The sequence below is a fragment of the Glycine soja genome, chromosome 14 (genome assembly GCF_004193775.1).
Source record: "Glycine soja cultivar W05 chromosome 14, ASM419377v2, whole genome shotgun sequence".
NCBI classification, from domain to species: domain Eukaryota; kingdom Viridiplantae; phylum Streptophyta; class Magnoliopsida; order Fabales; family Fabaceae; genus Glycine; species Glycine soja.
In genome coordinates, this window is record NC_041015.1 from 46,726,035 (window position 1) to 46,746,293 (window position 20,259).

At 34.3% G+C, this 20,259-nt stretch overlaps 1 protein-coding gene and 1 pseudogene across 1 annotated transcript; both read left to right on the forward strand.

Moving 5' to 3' along the window:
- The first annotated feature begins 1,369 nt into the window (after positions 1-1,369).
- Positions 1,370-6,802, forward strand: LOC114384150 (annotated as a pseudogene).
- A 2,433-nt stretch (positions 6,803-9,235) lies between these two features.
- LOC114384975 lies at positions 9,236-19,923 on the forward strand. Its single transcript, XM_028344850.1, has 22 exons — positions 9,236-9,727; positions 10,057-10,656; positions 11,048-11,259; positions 11,398-11,469; positions 11,543-11,677; positions 12,676-12,794; positions 12,879-13,187; positions 13,795-13,882; positions 13,962-14,067; positions 14,160-14,273; positions 15,096-15,259; positions 15,371-15,491; positions 15,667-15,891; positions 15,977-16,167; positions 16,597-16,764; positions 16,877-16,982; positions 17,194-17,331; positions 17,594-17,758; positions 17,874-18,074; positions 18,427-18,621; positions 18,728-18,799; positions 19,544-19,923. The coding sequence occupies exons 1-22, from the start codon at positions 9,680-9,682 to the stop codon at positions 19,694-19,696; spliced, it is 3,702 nt and encodes a 1,233-aa protein (XP_028200651.1). The 5' UTR covers positions 9,236-9,679; the 3' UTR covers positions 19,697-19,923.
- The last annotated feature ends 336 nt before the right edge of the window (positions 19,924-20,259 follow it).

Below are 20,259 nucleotides of genomic sequence, written 5' to 3' on the forward strand. Positions count from 1 at the left end.
TTCTATTCCATTTTTTGGATATTATTATAATGGTGTTAGGAATATTTTGGCAAATGCATCAATGGAACAAATAATACAATGGATATGTTCATATATCATTTCTCAAGAGACTTGTACAAAATAAGTAAGACAACGAATTATTAACTTAGGCTTAAGAACAATACAAGAAAGTACTAAAAACATGAATTTTTAAGGTGTTTTTGTACGATGATAAACAAATCACAATGAGAAACAAGAAAGTAGATGTTTTTATGTGAGTTTTAAAAAAAGAAAAACACAATAAACAAGATATTGCATAGATGATAGAAGCTATTGCCGGGATAGATTTCACTAAATATTCACTCTCTTTATGCATTAACGTGCAATACATGCTTCATTTGAGTTCATATGTTAAAATCAGTCAATACAAGTGTTTTTAATCCTAATTTCATAGGTAAAAAGAGCCTTCGATACATCTCTTAAGCCAAGATCTCTCAAAGAGTTAACCAGGGCACTGGCTTTAAACCTTGTGACCATAAAATTATAAAAAAAAAAAACTCAATTTCATTCCTAGAAGCCTCATGGACATTTTGTTTAGTTCCGGATAATAAAAGTGCTTCTTGACATCATTTACATCCCAAAATTCAGCCATAAATGACCAATTCACAACCAATATTAAGAAAAGACACAAAATACAAACATAGAACATAAATATGTGAAATATATATTAATTCATATACAAAGATATATAAGAGTTTAGAACTGACTACACTACCCCTTATAACAATAAAAAATAATCACTCATTAGAATGAACAACTCAGATTTACACATGAAAAGATGAGAAATGAATGAAGAACACATGAACACTTGAGAATTCTTTCTCCCTCAATCTAACAATACAAAAACTACAACGAATACAATGATTCTTAAAGTAGAAGGGGAATCAAAATATATTCGCAAATCAGGCCTAAAAATATAAAAACCCCTAAGTTTGAGCTATTACAATAATTTATTTTGTTTTCCCAAATTCTTTTGGAGTTTGAGTACTTCAAGCTTGCTCTTCAAGATATTTTTTTCATTTCAGACCCATTTAACTATAAAGAGATGAGATAAATTAATATAAAGTAACTAGACAGAAGTTAGTTGCAAATAGTTTAGGAGTTTTATTCTTTTCTTAGAATTGGAGTTTTAACTCGGTAGTTTGTGTAGTAAAGGTTGACATTAAAAATCTACTGACTGGGAACTTCAATTCTGATTGCATAACAGTACAGTATGTGGTTTGGTTTAAGAGAATGATTTATGTTTTTGCTTTTAACTACAAAAATGCAACTTATTTTGACTTTGTTTCTTGTTTTCATAAGAATATAAGGAAGAGTAAAGGAATAAATAATGTATGCAGTTACAGTATAAAGGGTTTTTATAGTGTCATCTAATCACAAATTGTCATGTATGATAAGTTAATGACTTTTACAATAAATACATTAAAAGTCATACCACCTATGATTTTCAATTGGTTGACAATGCTTATAAATTAAACTCATGTTTTCATTTATCCTGTACAAATGTAAAATAGAAAATATATTATCAAACCAAACAACCCCTAATATGCTCTTTGAGGAATGCTAATAAGGCATTATCTAACACATTGTTATGGGGTAGAATTTATGGTTTGTACTTTTGGCAGATAAGATTTATTGACAACACGGGTCCTGCTGGCATAGATCATCAGATTGCGCAACTTGGGCCTGAGCTAGCTTCGACACTTGTGATAGTAATTTCAAAGGTCTGCATGGAGATTATACTTTTTTGTTTAAATATGGTGTTAGTGGGATTCATTATTGTCTGCTGTTGAATTATGAATTTTGATTTATCTTCAGAGTGGAGGTACCCCTGAGACTAGAAATGGCTTATTGGAAGTGCAGAAAGCCTTTCGCGAAGCTGGATTGAATTTCCCAAAACAGGTTTAATCTCAGGTTTTAATTTTCTTAAGGATTTCCTTTTAACTATTATTGAATTATCATCTGTTTAAAACTTAAGATAGTATTTTAGATCACTGCTATGCCTTCTATTTTCATAGATTTTCTTGCCTTGTCTACATATAATTGAGCTTCTTCGGTTATTTAAAGTTTCCTTTTTCACTCTTTAATTAAACAGTGAGGTTAATAGTGTGGTTGGATATCAGTAGACACATGTTCCAACGAGTGCAAATGGAAAAGCTTGTCTCTAGGTGGATTGAAGTGAGTGGATGTTTACGTGTGTGGAAATGTAATTCCAAACATGCTCTAAGTCTTTGAATTATGGAAAATTTCTTTATAGTAACTTAATATAATATTGTTTTTGACTATTTATAATCTATCACAATTTTAGCTATTAGCAATGTGCTTAATGATGGCACTGTTCTGAATTTCTCAATGACGTGGGCCCTACACTTAGTTTTGTAAATATGTGGTCAGTTTGTGAACAGTCATTTTCATTTGCTGATGCATGGTATAATGCAGGGTGTTGCTATAAGTCAAGAAAATTCTTTAATGGATAACACTGCACGAATTGAGGGTTGGTTAGCTAGATTTCCAATGTTTGACTGGGTGGGAGGTAGAACATCAGAGATGTCTGCAGTTGGCCTGCTACCAGCAGCCCTTCAGGTAATTGGCCATAAACATAAAATCATTGCTATATTAATTTGATGTTTTATATACAATTGTAACATTTCTTGATTCAGAGCATTGACATCAGAGAAATGCTTTGCTGGTGCAGCATTAATGGATGAGGCGAATAGGAGTACTGTGGTATGCATATGTTTCCTGACATTCTATCCAATGTTTTAATATTTGAAGATTACTTTGAGTGATGTGCTTATTTAGATGGAGTTTTTTCCTGTATAACATTCTACAAGTTAGTGGTTCTCTATGGTTTCTAATTAGTAATTACACAAACATGTAGTTTTGATATATGTATAAACATAAAATAGAGAGGCTGGTAGAATGTTTCCATCTGAATCTGGCCAACTTCAAATTTGATTTGGTATTAATCTAGAGACCCATAAATTATGAAAGTATAGCTGCAAAAAGCTTCGGGTGTTATCTTTCAACTGAAACTGAGTGTGATTATGGGCATGTCAATAGTAACGTAGCTAAATTGTCTTGAGGATTATAGTGTAAAAATAACATATAGACCAAATCATCATGTTACATATGTCAGGAAACTTTGTAGACCATATGTCATGCTTTCCCAGTTCCATCAGTTTTCTACTTTCCGACATAATGACTGTAGACTCATAGAGTTTGATCCAACATCTCCTTAAAAATCTTTTGTACTTGGGTTTTCTTTGTCAAAGCAAGGATAGAAGTGGTTTGGTTAAGAACTTAAGGGATATAGCAGGTAGATTACCGAGAGGCATTTGCAAGCAATGGAATATGGGTTTTATGGTTTAATTGGTGGCTATATGGGTGCTGTTTAAAGTATGTTCATGGTTAGTGTCTGGGTTTAGGGCTTAATTGGTGGCTATGAGTCAGCCAAAGAAAATTGATTAATTAAAAATAAAATAAGGTAGAGATTAAGACGAAAGAACCTAGGAACTACACCTAGGGTTTGTTCACATTGCACAGTCAACATGCTGTTGTGCTGAAATTTTGTAAATACGATCTGATTGTTAAGTCTGATTAAAAGCATTACAGCTGTTTAAACAGGCCTCCTGTCAATTATGGTACAAAAAACTAGGAAATAGATGAAATTGGATTTTAAACAAAATCTAATAACAATTAAGTTGAGGATAAACACAAGCCTAGATAAAACTCACAACCATGAATTAGAAAATTGCCAAAATACCTCTAGAACTAGTACAAATAAAATAACAACTTGGTAAAGTTAGTAGCCCTAAACAGTAATCACCAATCATCTATTAAGGTACAATAGGTGCCAAAATCTATGCTAAAGCTAAAATACTGAGATGATTTGAATTTGGATCGTTTAGCTTATAACTACTTGATGCTGATGTGTTGTGTGAATGTTTGACCTCTAAGAAATGTGCCTCATTTCAACCTATATCATGCTTTTGTGGCCATGCAAACTGTTGTTTTCTCCTCTTGATGGTAGAGTGTTCAATAATGTGAATGAGGCAAAATTAAGAACATTAATGTTGATATTTGGAAATAGGAAAATCTGTATAGTTAAAAATTAGAATATGTTAAGCTGGTTATATCTACAGAAAACAATATTTTTTAAGAAAGTCCTTGCTTTCTTAAACATAGTGTGATTGATTGTGGTAACTGATGTGGCATTAGTTGTATTGTAGTACAATTCCATTTCCACCTTTGTTTCTACTTTACTATTCTGTCTGGTCAATTTTGATTCTCTCCTCAATCACAAAGTACTCTTATTTATTAATCTCTACTTCTATGCAGATAAGGAATAATCCTGCAGCTTTGCTGGCTTTATGTTGGTATTGGGCTACAGATGGTGTAGGATCAAAAGTATGGATCATAGAGCAATAGTTTATGAATGATTAGCATCTGCCTTCTCTTCTGTTTCATGCCACTATTGCTTATTATGATCTTCTCCTCCTTTTTATTCCTCAGGATATGGTTATCCTTCCGTATAAGGACAGCCTGCTATTATTTAGTAGATACTTGCAGCAGTTGGTCATGGAATCTCTAGGCAAGGAGTTTGACTTGGATGGTAATCGGGTATGTAAATGTGGTGTGTAACAAATCTGACTATCATTATTTTCATACTGTCTTGCATTTTTGGGTAAAAATGCGAGAAGATCTTTGTTTAATCAGTTTACAGCTGCTTCTATCTAGAAAAAGCTGAATGGACTCGTAATATCTATAGTTTTGTAAATTGTAATCATGTAGGATGTACACATTTCACTTTTAAATGGAACTCACCTGCTTTTATCATACCTGGGATATATCAATCATCAACTTGATTGACATGCTGTTGATAAAGTTTCCTAGTTTGGATTTACATCCCTATTGATCCTAGGATGATGGATCTTTCATGCTACATGTTACGTCACAATTTTGTGACTGTTTAATCTTAAACATATCAAATCTTCATGAATTAATTTGATTCCACAGGTTAATCAAGGAATTAGTGTCTATGGTAATAAAGGAAGCACAGATCAGCATGCGTGAGTTTTAATTCTAGTTTAAAGTTTGTTTTGCATAGTTCTTGGTTTGAATTGCTTAATAAAAGTTTTACCCAAAACAGCTACATTCAGCAACTGAGGGAAGGTGTGCATAATTTTTTTGTGACATTCATTGAGGTGCTACGTGATAGACCACTTGGTCATGATTGGGAGCTTTAGCAAGGTGTCACATGTGGCGACTACCTGTTTGGTATGCTACAGGTCTGACCTATTAATCAATTATTTTTCATTGCATTTGATGGTGATTCTATTTAAGATTGGATGTGGTTAGTTATGTTTACATAGTGCTAAAAAGTGAAGTTTCTACAGGGAACAAGGTCAGCCCTGTATGCCAATAACCGTGAATCCATCACTGTCACAGTGCAAGAAGTGACACCCAGATCAGTTGGTACCCTTATAGCCCTTTATGAACGGGCAGTTGGAATATATGCCTCGCTTGTTAACATAAATGCTTATCACCAACCTGGTAAGCTGTAAACATTTGATCTCTTTAGTCTGTTTTAGGATTTATGGATGTCAGTAAAATATTGGAATTGCTCTTTACTTGTCATGTAATGTGGTCGATGCTCTATGTTGGTTTGGAAGTTTGAGTGATGCAAATTAAATTGTTTTATTCTATTAGTGACTAAATTTGTGTCATCATTGTCATTTATTTAACCGCTTCTGAATCTGATAATTAGGTGTGGAAGCTGGTAAGAAAGCTGCAGGAGAAGTGTTAGCACTTCAGAAGCGGGTATTGGCAGTGCTAAATGAAGCAAGGTACAGTGTACTATGTTTGTATACATCAGTCTTCTCTGTCTTAGCAAGAAATATTAAAAAATATACGGGCATGTGTATTTGACTTATAGTAAGAACTAAGAACATAGAAGCGTATTTGAATTTTCGTTATTAAATTTTGAGATGATTGCCCTTCTTGTGGCTCAGGATTAGATTCCAATGTTGTGCATGTTATATGCTCACTATTAAAAATAATAAGACTGAGGATCAATATCTGGAATTCATACTGAGCTTTTGTATCTAGCATCCTTAGTATTTACCAATGTATTTTTCGGTTAAATCCATCACTGATTACTATTTATCTGTTTTATCTTCAGCTGCTAGGAGCCTGTCGAACCATTGACACTTGAAGAAGTAGCTGACCTTTGCCATGCCGCAGAAGATGTATATACTCATTGCTCCCCCTCTGTTAATTTCCCAACTTAGGTTTATTAATCACCTCATTTAAGAACCGAGTCTGATCTATTCAGTAACATTTAAACTTTTTCTTTAGATTGAAATGATTTACAAGATCATTGCTCATATGGCTGCCAACGACAGAGCACTGATTGCTGAAGGTAACTGTGGTTCTCCGAGGAGCATCAAGGTTTTTCTTGGAGAGTGTAATCTTGATGAACTGTATGCTTGAGTTAGACTAATGAAATCCTCATTCCATAATGGTATAGATGTGTTTGTATACCCATCAAAAGAAAGGAAGCTGGTTGCAATAAATTGTTTTGGTTGTTGGATCTCTCCATCTACAATGAAGATGATTTTTTTTATATTTAAATTTATTTAGACAAACTCTTTTTTGAAAGGGTGGTTGAGTTTTGGTGATCTATTTGAGTCATATTTAATTTAAACATTTGAATGTATCATATAACGAAATGGAGAATCAGGTTAGCAATATATAATTAAGCAAGCTGATCTTAATGAAACTGGCGACCTTTTACTTTTACCAGAAAATTCGATGAGCCTTTTCTAGATAAGTTGTTGATGATAGAATAAGATTAGCCGATTAGGCACAAACAGTACATTGCAAAAGGGCCATGTGATTCAGATCATGAAATATATTGTAATGTGTGATGCTACTTTAATTCGGTTCCTTTACATGTGTGTATCCTCAGCCAGTCATGTTTTGCTCACTTAGTCACAACTGTTTGCTTCTGAGTTGAAATCCTGACAAATGAATTTTCCGGCTTGCTTAAAAATAATTTTTTAATACAAATAAATTTATCTTAAAAATCGTGTAAGATCACATCATTTCTTTTAATATCTACTTTATATAATGTAATGATAATTCTTGCTAACGTATGCAACATGAGTTAATATTAGATGTTGTACCTAATAAAGCCACTGAAGAGGACAATTGAACGTAATATGTTTCTATCAGGCAATAAGCATAAACAATTGGGTGGATTCAAAGATTGTTCGACTAAATTGTCTCATTCTTCTGTCTATGATTTTTTTTTTATTCTCAATTATTTGTCACCTAACAAATGAAACTTTCACACGCAGCTGTCAATTGAAATTTAAACACTGTTGCCTACTTGCTTGGCTATCTAAAGTTTTAAAATAAATAAGTCAAAACGCGTTCATATATTATCCACTTTAATGTAAAACACTAAAACGTCTCTCTTGCTATTGCACCTTGTATTGTGCTGAATGGATGCTCAGGTGTACCACACCTCACCATGCCTATAATATGACCCATCTTCTCTAACATAACTTCCGCAGCTACATTCCTCCATTATTACCAAAAAACCATAACGGGTATATTTTATTTAATTCTATTCCTTTTTTATTCTTATTCTTATGTGGGTTCTAGGCTTCTTCTAGCTGAGGTGTTCATTAATAAAATTAAAAAAAGTTTGGTGGCACGTGGATCATTCATTATTTCATAAGGTAACAACCAACCAAGTACCATTGCGACTCCTAAGTCAAAATGATAATGTCATGATTAAACATTTGAAATGGGGAAAATGTCAAATATCATGAAAAGTTTATCGTTATATTGACATTCAAAAAATTTCAAATTAACGTCGCTCTTCACGGGCTATAAGTTATAACAATCCTTCATGATTTTAGCCTTCAACGTGAAGGATATTCATTCCTCTTGTTGGCTGTGACAACAATTTTCCTTCTTCCCTTCAATAGCACTATGACACGATCCACTCATTCACCGTCCTAACCATGTTGTGCCATGCCAGTGGCTGTTTTGGTTGTAGCCAACAACAACATATGAACATAACAAAAACATAGATTAGGGTTAAGTGGGACCCACCACCATCTGCATGTGCCACGTGGGGACCCCTTTTGCTCCTTTGCTCATTTTTTTTCTCTCAAGCACAAGTGCGAATTTTTTTATTGTTAAAGACAAAAGACCATAAAGTGGCCCCACTACAACGTTCGAGTTTCGACCCAATCTTTAATGTTGGTTTGAATTAAATATATATAAAAGCTCAATTAAAAGCAAATTGATAAAACTACGTATCTTATTGTTATATAAAAATACGTGCGCTTTATTTTCGGACCCGTCAGCGAATTTTTTTTACCCTTTTAAGTCGGTGATAAATCAGTAAAATAAGTGTAAGTGGTCGTCCTTTCACGCCGAGAAAACGGCGTCGTAGTAGCACAATCGTGTTCATAATACGTCGCGTTTAAATCAAAACTTTCTAGTTTCTATTATCACACATATTTTAATAATATATGTTGGAAAACGTTCCTATTCAGATTTTGATATGTATGAAGTGTGTTTTCAATTAAATTCATGTTTTTTAAATATGTTTGATAATAATTTAAGTATATATTTAATAAAGACATCTAACTGATAATTTTCATTTAAGGAAAAACTAAAAAAAAGTCTTACAACAATAATAGAAATTCATCACACAAAATCTAATTTAATTATTTATACAGTATGTATGTGATGGGAGTTGTTATAAACTTCTAGTATTTATTTTTAATTTTTCTCAAAAAATATTTTTTTCATAATAATCTTGTAAAGAAAATATATCATGTTAAAATATTAAATTATAAAATTGATCTTCCTAATTTTAAATTGATATCAAGCTAAGATCGAAAAAAATTGATTTGATTTTAAGATTACTATTTAAAGTATATTTTCGATATTAGTTTAGGTGTTTATTAATGAGTAAGATTTTAAAATTTTCCATCAATAAAAGAACATCATCAAGATTATTTAGCAACATTTACGTCAGATTTTTTACAATAATAAACAAAATATTGTTATGATATATTACAGAATACTTCCTTAGTAACATCATCGTATTTTTATTTACAATATAAACGGTCATCATTTGGTGTTATTAGATCATTAAAGAATACATTAGTGCACTGCAGTGCAAACCCACCAAAATGAAAGAGACAACAAGGCCGCAGCGCAGAGCATAGAACGCTTTTGAGTTTTGTGGGTCGTTTCTTCTGTTTCTGAGAGTTAGTGAGTGCTAACAAAAGGAAGCTTTTTGAGTAAGCAAACCCCTTTTTCTCTCCCCTCAAATCTCGCACCCCATTAGGCTCTTCTAGTTTCTATTCTATTCACTCACTCACTCTCTCCACCAGAGTTTCTTTTTTGCCATTTGGAACCCTCTGTGCTGCAAAACCCTTTAACCTTGTGTTCTTATACTTGTCAGAATGCGATAGTTTTCTTCGTTCCTTGTAGCACCCTTTTGCTTTGTTTAACCAAAAGCTGCGTCTTTTGTGTTAGGCCTTTCATTTGGAAGTGCATTTGCATCAAAGGGTTGCTTATTTGAGATTTCGGCGGTTAGGTTAAGATGTTCACCGAAGGCCTTGACAGAAATGCACTTCGATGGGTTAGAGAGGTAACCTTCACTCGTTAATCCCCCACCCTTTTGATTTGCTTTCTTAAAGTTTGATTTTTTTTAAGGGTGTATCAAAATGGGGTTTTCTAAATTCGGCTTAATATTTGTAAAGTTGTGCTTTTGTTTTTTTTTTTGTTTTAATTGTTGTGCTGGTGCTCCGGAACAACATTACCACTACATTGAGGTCACGTTAATGTTTGTAATGTTGTGGTTTTTTTCTTTTTGTGGGTTAGTGTTTAGAGGGAAGTTTCATTCTCCAAGTTCACCTTGAGATCACATTAGTGTTTGTGAAAATTCTGATTATTTGTTTTGTCCTTGTTGGTGATTAGAAGGAAGCCCCGTTCTCAAACACTGCATTGAGATCTCGCAATGATCCCATCAGTGGGATGAAAAGTGGTGCTGGCAGAGGGTTTGGGTTACCGCCCCCATCAAAATTCAGAAGTGGGCATCTTCCTGCTAATGCAATCCCTGTATCAACAGTTATGCTGGGTGAGACTGGCGACAGCGGTTCAAATTCTGATAATGACGACAGCATCGAATCGGAGGAGGAGGTTTATGGTGGCAGGTATTCATTGGATTCGTCACCGCAAGACCGAAGAGTCCCCAATGGTGCTGCTAGGAGATATGGGAACCTCACTGGACCCCGGTATGCAAGTGATTATACATATTCCGAGGTCAGTTCTTCCAGGGAAACATTGGTTGGGAGACCTGGTACTGTGAGGGATCCATTGATGAGGGGGGCAACAAATGTAAGGCAGAGTGGCTTCACAGAGGATGATTCATCAGATTCTGCAGCCAGCTCCGAATTCTCTACCACACAGGTAGGAGGAAGTATCAATGGAGCACTGCCAAGAGGTAGAACTTATTTATCTGAAGGGTATGCTTCTAGTGTGCCTTCAAGGATGAATGTGAAAAGTGCTGCAGAGAAGGTATGGAATGGTGGCTATGATATAGATTATTGAAGTGCACGGCTGTAATGTGCCTACGGTACTACTGAAAATGCTATGACTGTGGCTAAGAAAGTTTTTTGTAACTTTTGTACCTGATATTTCTTTTAGAATAATTGGTAATACTGATTTTTTATTTATTTATGAAAATGGTTATAAAAATATTGTTTTTAGAATAGCATATTTTTTTACAAATTAATATGAATTTGATCATGCAAACTACTTCCCACAGTAATTTAAAATATATATTTGATAAGACAGATACTGCATTACCCACTATCACTGGTTAGCCACATCACTGGTTACCCACTAGTATACAACTGTATTGCTGAAAATTAGTCTAACTTCTTGAATTGTGTTATGAAATCCCCAGAATGGAAGAATATCTGATGATGAGGAGGATGACATTCCCAGTGCACCCCCATTTGCTGGTTCTACTCAAGAGATCAGACAAACACATGAGGAAATTCCTGCTTCAAGAGTTGATGCTACTCCAAATAAAGCGGAATCAAGTTCTTTGAAATCCATGTCCGGGGATAAGATAGAAAACCATGTCGAAAATGGGAGCCCTGACCAATTTGCTAGGTTTGTATATTTGATAATAATTGTATCTCTCAACATTTGAGTTCTTTAACCGCTTTAAAAGTGCATGCCTTCCCAGCCAAACAAGTTATAGGAATGTATAGCAATCGGATATTATTTAATGTCGATTTATGTTCACAGAACTGCTACTGGTTCAGAGGCTGCTACATCTTCAAATTCACACCCACCTCGCCTTCCAACATTTCATGCAAGGTATTTCATGTGTTTTTCATTGTGCTGAATACTTTTCTCTTTGAATGTGCGCTAATATGTAAATTCATTTCAGTGCTCTTGGGCCATGGCATGGAGTGATTGCATATGATGCTTGTGTGCGTCTTTGCCTTCATGCTTGGGCAATGCAGTGCATGGAAGCTCCTATGTTTTTGGAAAATGAATGTGCTTTACTTAGGGACGCATTTGGGTAAGTTAAGGCTCTTCCTCCACTGCTCTTTCTTCCCTCTCCTTCCTCGAGTCTTGATGTATTTAGTTCTGGTAAAGATGCTACTGCTTTACGCTGCTGTGTATAATCTATGAGTATAAATAAGTGTTGTTGACTGTACATGGTCTGGTACCATGAGTAGATAATATCTTGAGAATCTAAAACAGGTATTCAGTATGCAATGCTGAGTCTGGCCAGAACATTTTTTAAAAAAACTATATTTTGCTGCAACCGTGAAACAAGTAAACATTGAGCTTGCATGATTCCATTCAGAAAAATTGCTGGTTCAGGAACAAATAGGATAATAAAAACCATATTTGAGCCAATGGGCGCCTTTCTTTTCCAAAGCTTTCCACAACTTGGCACTTGATCTTATTCTTTCCCCAAGTCATTAAAAACCATATGCAAGTCTTTTACTTTGCTTTGGTACTTTTCCATTAGCTCCTATAGAAGATAAATAACTTCTATTGTAGACCTTCTTGGCATAAAATGAAATTGATTCACTGCAATTCCAATTCTTAATCTATGCTCAATCCCCTTTATATTCTGACTAACAATGTTGTCCTTGATTCATTTTCTGAACTGTTACTATTGTTAGATATAAAACTGCCTTCACCTAACATCTTATGCTTTTGGGGATGTTGGTCCTTAGCATGGTACCATAGACTCTGACCAAGTGATCGGTAGTTTGATCGTTGTTGCTCTCATTCTTCTAAATAAAAGTTGATCTTCAGCATAAGGAGAGTTGGCTTGTAATATTGTCTTCAAAGTTTAAATGGCTTGTGTGAATGAAGTGTGATATATATAAAACCATTCACATGCCTCTATTTAACTAAATTTTTTTTTAATTGGTCCTTGACAACTACTTTGGTTCTTATTGGTTTTTTGTTTTTGAATATGTAGATTAACTGTAGTTTTTTTAATAGTTGGTACTTGACAACTACTTGGCTTTTATTGGATTTTTGTTTTTGAATATGTAGATTGCGACAGATACTATTACAATCTGAAGATGAACTAATGGTGAAGTGCAATGCAGAGCCTTCCAGTGAGGGTGTTGCTCCAAAACCCAAAAAACTTATTGGCAAGATGAAGGTGCAAGGTACATTCTCATGTTATCTTTTACTAATAAAATTATTTAACTTATTCCAAGCGAGTCTTTGTTGAGACTTTCTTCACTTTGCAGTTCGTAAAGTTAAAATGGGCTTGGACCCTCCTACTGGCTGTAGCATGTCATCAATCATGACGCACAACATTAAAATGGAATCCGTGCGACACCGTTTCTCCAATTTGCAATCATCACTATCTGCTGGATGGCAAGCTCTCAGAAGAATTCGATTTCTACCACGTTTGCCTGCAAATGGTTCCTTGGCTCGACAGAGCTTGGCATACGTGCATGCGAGCACCCGCTACATACAACAGGTGTCTGGACTCCTGAAAGTTGGTGTTGTAACAACTCTAAGGAATAATTCATCATCCTATGAAGTTGGGCAAGGTATGTAAGAATGCAACATTCATTATAATTATTCATTATCACTATGCATTGTTGGTTGTGGTACTCCTTAGTCCTTACTCAGGATTCTGTAATAATAACATTCTTATCACAATTAAAATTAAAATTGCATTGTAGCTAGAGGTTGACATAAAGGTAGAAATAAGATTGAATAGAGTCAACATAAAAGTCGTCCAATTTCTATTGTGATCTGTAAGGTCTCATTGACAAGTGTGTCTTTCCCTGACCTTATATTTGGGAAACTTTCTCTCAACTTTTTATTACTAAGAAAAAAGAATTGTGCTCTAGCTATAAGGTATACTCCTTGGCTGAAACTAACCTTAATGGTTATGAGAGATTCCTTTGGATGGTATTTCTGTTTACAGCTTGAGTTAAGAAAAATTATTCCTTTCCATTTTATTATATGAGTTATTGCTGAATTTGTGGATCTTCGGTTGACTTTTATACTTCTTTACATGTTTTATTACTTGAGTCTGTGATTCATGATGTTGCTGTTCTAAATGCACCTACCTGATTCTCATTTCACTAGTTTGGTTTTTGCCTGGGCTTTGTCCGCTTTATTTATTTTTCTATCTATGCATGTGATCAGAGACATACTCATGTTTCTTGAGGCTGAAAAGCACAGTTGAAGAAGATGCAATAAGGTTGCAGCCTGGATCTAGTGAAGTCCATATGTTGTAAGTTTTACTTGTTTGTTTTGTCTTTTTAATCTTTTATGATTGTACCTCTTGAATAAATTTCTGAATAATTGTACAGTTTTCCAGATAGCCTTGGAGATGATTTGATTGTTGAAGTTCAAGATTCCAAGGGAAAGCATTTTGGCCGTGTTCTTGTCCAAGTGGCTGCTATTGCTGACGATCCGGTAATACTGTATGTTGCTTATTTTTCTGGATGTTATTGGTGCCTGTCATGAGTGATGATTATCATGATAGAATTCATGTTCAACTGAAACAGGCTGACAAATTACGCTGGTGGCCTATTTATCGTGAACCAGACCATGAGCTTGTGGGCAAGTTACAACTGTATATAAATTATTCAACAAGTGCAGATGACAATAGTCATCTTAAGGTTAGTTAATGTGAACAGTGAGTTATTTTTTTTGTGGACCTATAAGCTGTAGCAGTGAGAGCCTCAGATCTTGTGAGCTGTTCTTTCTTAAACCACCTTAAAAAAACTAGGGATTTTTCTAACTGATAAGTTATTTAAAATAGAAAAGATAATCATATCGCCTGGTAAATTCCCAGGGCTTCTTATATAGATAATTGAAGTTATTTTTATTTTTTAGAATCCATGTTATGATATCTAGAACTGAATTTACATGATAACGTTACAAGCCATTGTGTTTTTGGGCTGCCAAAAATATAATACTATTTGAAAAATTATTTTGATTTTAATGTTAAACTTTATTTACATTCATTCATCAGACATAAATTGTGTGATTTTACAGTTTAGCTTAGATGCAATGTAAGGATCTGTTTAGTTTCAAAGACAATTACAAAATTGCCACATTGTTTGTTTGTCTGCCATGATATGTTGCCATCAGACATACTCTGTTTCTTGTTTTCAATGATTTGTATAGGAAAAGCGGTCCTGAAAACAGGAAACATTTCTCAAATAGTATTGGCCCTATTTTTTTCAATTCATAGGCAGGTGTCACTCTCTGCCAACCCCCTTTCCTTTCTTGTATGTATCCTCAACAGAAAATGCAAAAAGAAACAAAGATATCATTATTTTTTTGACAACATATCAGAAATGGGAAAATGAAAATGTTTCATGTGCTTTATGTTGGAGTATTCATTTGCTCAATGATGTGCTATTTAAAATTCTTGAGTTTTCTAATATATTGTGCCTTGCGTATTCACAATCTATTGTCTTTTCTTGCAATCCCAGTACGGTTCTGTAGCAGAGACAGTTGCGTATGACTTAGTTATGGAAGTTGCAATGAAAATCCAGGGATTTCAGCAAAGGAATCTATTGTTGCAAGGTCCATGGAAATGGCTTTTGACACAGTTTGCATCCTATTATGGGGTATCTGAGATATATACCAAGCTGCGGTAAAGTGAAGTGGATTTGCACTTTTCCCCTGAATATTTGATTTCTTATATGTGTAGTTTCACACTTTTTCTAATTATACTAATGGTGTTCATAACATTCTGTTTAAATAGATATCTATCTTATGTCATGGATGTGGCTACACCTACAGCAGACTGCCTCAACTTGGTGTATAACCTGCTAGCACCTGTTATCATGAAAGGCAATAGCAAGACTTCTTTGAGCCACCAGGAGGTAGCATTGACATCTTTTAATTCAAGTGATTATAACTTCAACTGCTCATTGCAATGTACTGTATTTTAGATGCTGTCAACATACTTGAACTAATTGTTTTGGTAGCATTTGCTTGCTACTAAATTCATTATTATTTTGTCATGTCTAACATGGTATGCTTTTGGTTCATCTCCAGAACCGAATACTAGGAGAGACCAAGGATCAAATTGAACAGATACTTACACTTGTTTTTGAGAATTATAAATCACTTGATGAGTCTTCTTTCTCGGGCATCATAGAGGTTTTCAGACCAGCAACTGGTCAAGCAGCACCAGCCTTGGAACCTGCTGTTAAACTCTACAAGCTTCTTCATGATATCTTATCTCCTGAGGCTCAAACTGCATTTTGTCATTATTTCCAGGTTAGAGAAACTTGAGTTTCTTTTATGTTGTCAATTGCTAATTGTATTCACATATAAATTTATTTGACAACTAGTATCTTCCCAGGTTGCTGCAAAAAAGAGGTCCAAGAGGCACCTGAGTGAAACAGATGAATATATTACACAAAATAATGAAAGCAGTTTGATGGATGGCATGGCTATGTCTACTACTTACCAGAAGATGAAAACCCTATGTATAAATCTTAGAAATGAGATCCATACAGATATCCAGATTCATAATCAAAATATACTTCCTAGGTATTATTTGTTTCTCAAAGCATCTTCTATGTATTTAGTTTGCTAGAATTTTGATGCTGGTTATGTGTATCATTTCTCATCTTTATGTTCACTCTTAAACAACTTAACTATTTTATTTTTATTTTGGTCTTTGTTCTTGTTTATTGCATTTTGTATTTTACTTGTTTAACTGTTTATTTTGGTCTCTTTAACCCCAACTGTTATATCTTGAATCTGTATTCACATGTGACAGCTTACCTTTCTTAGTAAAATGATTACTTTGGTTTTAAGCTTGGCTCAGGCATACCCAATCATCATTTTAATTGCTTTATTAGATGCATTTCAAACTTCATCTTCTTTAGTTTTAAGTATTCTTGCGTGTTATATTAGTTTGTCTAACTACTATTGTAGGTTAAAGGTTCTAATGTAGCTGGTTCGATATTTTCGCAGCTTTGTGGACCTGCCAAATCTTTCTGCTTCCATATACAGCACAGAGCTTTGCAACAGATTAAGAGCCTTCCTCATATCTTGTCCACCAATGGGCCCATCATCACCTGTGGCAGAACTTGTTATTGCCACATCAGATTTTCAGAGAGATCTTGTAAGCTGGGGTATTGAGTAAGTGCTACTATGCTTTTTAGTTGGAGAGACTAGGAGTATAGCCCTGTTTTAAGTCCTAGAACGAATCCCTACTATTACGCAAGTCTAACTTGTTTTATTTCCTTCTTAGTTCTATCAAAGGTGGAGTAGACGCAAAAGAGTTGTTCCATTTGTATATTCTTGTTTGGATACAAGATAAACGTCTATCTTTGCTGGAGTCGTGCAAATTAGATAAGGTATTTATTTTTAACATATCACAATAATATTGTCATATTCCATTTTGTGTCTTCAGGACTTCATCATATTCCCTTTAGGTGATCTAGGTTTCAATGAACCATTTGATTTTGAAGGATACTTCAAAACTGGTCATATGTTAACTGCTGCATCACTTCAGTAGTAAATTGTTTTGTGACAGCGGGGTTGTCTTAAATCTAAATGCTGTTGCAGGTGAAATGGTCAGGAGTTAGAACACAACATTCTACTACTCCCTTTGTTGATGATATGTATGAGCGGCTGAAGGAGACATTGACAGACTACGAGGTCATCATTTGCCGCTGGCCAGAATATACCTTGGTCTTAGAGAATGTATGCCAGTTCCTATTATTTCTTTCCCCCTTTTTCCCCCGTGAATTCCAGATGCTATTCATTTCCATTTTCATCTTTTGATCTCTCCTATAAGCAAATACCTATGATAAGTTTTTTTTTTTTAATTATTGCTCATAATAAAAAGGCATATTTTAGCACTGGAGTTTTTATTCCTTGATACTAAGTGTCTTATTGTATGAGATGGACAAAAGATTGAAGGATGAGTTTGATTTTTTTTTTTTTTGAAAAAAATTGGCAACAGGCCATTGCTGATATTGAAAAGGCCATTGTGGAAGCTTTAGACAAACAATATGCAGATGTATTATCTCCTCTCAAAGAAAGCATGGGTCCTAAGAAATTTGGGCTTAATAAATATGTCCAAAAACTTGCCAAACGATCTACATGTGCCTATGTGGTTCCTGATGAGGTGAGTTGAATTTCTGAAAAACTCAAGTGTTCTTCTGGCTTTTATATATTTTGTTTTTGTTTTTTTGATAAGCAAATGTTTTATACTTTGTTTGAACTTATGTCACTTTTTTCAGCTTGGAATTCTTTTGAATTCCTTGAAGAGAATGCTCGACAGCTTGCGCCCTAGGATTGAATCCCAGTTCAAGACATGGGGTTCTTGCTTGCCACATGTTGGAAACACGACACCTGGTGAGCGACTTAGTGAGGTGACAGTGATGCTGAGAGCAAAGTTCAGGAACTACGTGCAAGCTATTGTGGAGAAACTTGCAGAGAATGTTAGTAGCCTTTGGAAAGCAAATTTACTGTAGTTAGGATATTTAACTTAAGTAGGTAGAGCACTACTGCAGTTAGGATATTTATGCACATATCAATGTTTCAAATATTCTAAATTTCTGATACTCAATTTTTTGGTTTTTATAATGGAGTAATACTCAGCAGAGTTTGTATATGACTGACACCAGAATATTACTATTAAATTGCAAATGTGACTAATTTCGGTTGCGCCTGGGAAGTTACTGTTTTCTTCATATTTATGCGGTGTATGATATCTCAATTTTTTGTTCCCATTTCAGAATAATGTTAATAAAGTATTCACGTATCCTAATATCATCTTCTATATTGTTCCAGGCAAAGTTACAGAATACCACAAAATTAAAAAAGATTCTTCAAGATTCAAAGGAAACTGTGGTGGAGTCTGATTTAAGAACTAGAATGCAGCCACTGAAAGATCAGTTGGCTAGTACCATAAGTCACCTGCACACTGTCTTTGAGACTCATGTTTTCATTGCCATATGTCGAGGCTATTGGGATCGTATGGGACAGGTCAGTTCACTTTCATCTGGATTTCGTTGCCCTGCCTTGAGCATTTTTAGATTTCAGACTCTTAAGATATTAATTGCATCATAATAATTGTATTTCTATTTAACAGGAAATTTTAAGTTTCTTGGAGAACAGAAAAGAGAATAGATCGTGGTACAAAGGTTCAATGGTCGCCGTTTCTGTAAGTAGCTACCTAACAGCTTAATTTGTTAACAGTGTGTTTTTATTTGTACTAAGTGAGGAAGAATGACAAAGATGTTCTTTTATATACTGCTTGTTTCGCTAAAACAAAAATGCATGTGTCTGTCCTTGAATTTTTAGGCATCAAAGACTACTGATACCATATCGATTTTGACATAGTGAATTTAGCCCTTGATTGTCTCGAAGTTGTGAAATTATTTTTCGCACTTTCTAATGAAAAGCACACATTCCAATGTAAATTATGTGTTTCACATTACTTAACTCTTAAACTAAACCAGTACTTAATCTTGATTTGATAACAGTGTATTTGCTTGGTTAGATACCAAAACAAAAAATGCATGTTTCTTTCCATGAGATTTTAAGGTCCCAAAGAACATTGTTGTAGATTGATTAGAGTAGTGAATTTAGCCCTTGATTGTTTCGAAGTTATGAAATTATTTTTCACACTTTCTAATGAAAAGCACACATTCCAATGTAAATTATGTGTTTCACATTACTTAACTCTTAAACTAAACCAGTACTTAATCTTGATTTGATAACAGTGTATTTGCTTAGTTAGATACCAAAACAAAAAATGCATGTTTCTTTCCATGAGATTTTAAGGTCCCAAAGAACATTGTTGTAGATTGATTAGAGTAGTGAATGTGCCAAAAATGCATCCCTTGTCTAGTTTCTATGTGATCTATTTTGTGCTGTGATGTCTGACCTGAAGTAATATGTGCAGATTTTGGATGATACCTTTGCTTCACAAATGCAACAGCTTCTAGGAAATGCATTGCATGAGAAAGACCTGGAGCCACCTAGATCCATCATGGAAGTTCGTTCCATGCTATGCAAGGATGCTCCCAATCACAAGGACAACACTTTTTACTATTAGGCCAATTCTACATGTAAATATGAAGAGAGGAATACATGGGGGTAAAGAGAATGGATCACCAATTTTGCAGTAGGAGTAAGCAACTCAACTGCTCCCAGAATTGATTGATGTGCTTTTCAATGGGAATAGTGATTTTTTTTTTACATGGTATATATACAGTAAATTACTCATTGTAATACTTGGTAGTAGTAATATATATAATTAATTAGTTTTTTGCATTCTATTAATCAAACCTTGGCCTTTTGATTAACTAGTGGCAGTGTCTAATGGCACTAATATCTTGTTTATAACTAATATGTTAACTAAATAACATGCTCTGACAGTATAAAGGTTTATTACATTATCATTTAATTACAAATTTATTTGTACAATAAGAATTAGTGTTGATTTTTATGATAAGAAATGATCATAACAAGGTTCATGAACCCAAATTGAGTCTAGAAGCCACACAATCATGCTTTTTCTTTTAAATGAAAAAAGTGTTACAGTATTTGAATGAAAGCCTTAGTTTTTACAAAATCTAAATTCATGCTATTAACTTGTGTATTCTAACATAGAAAATA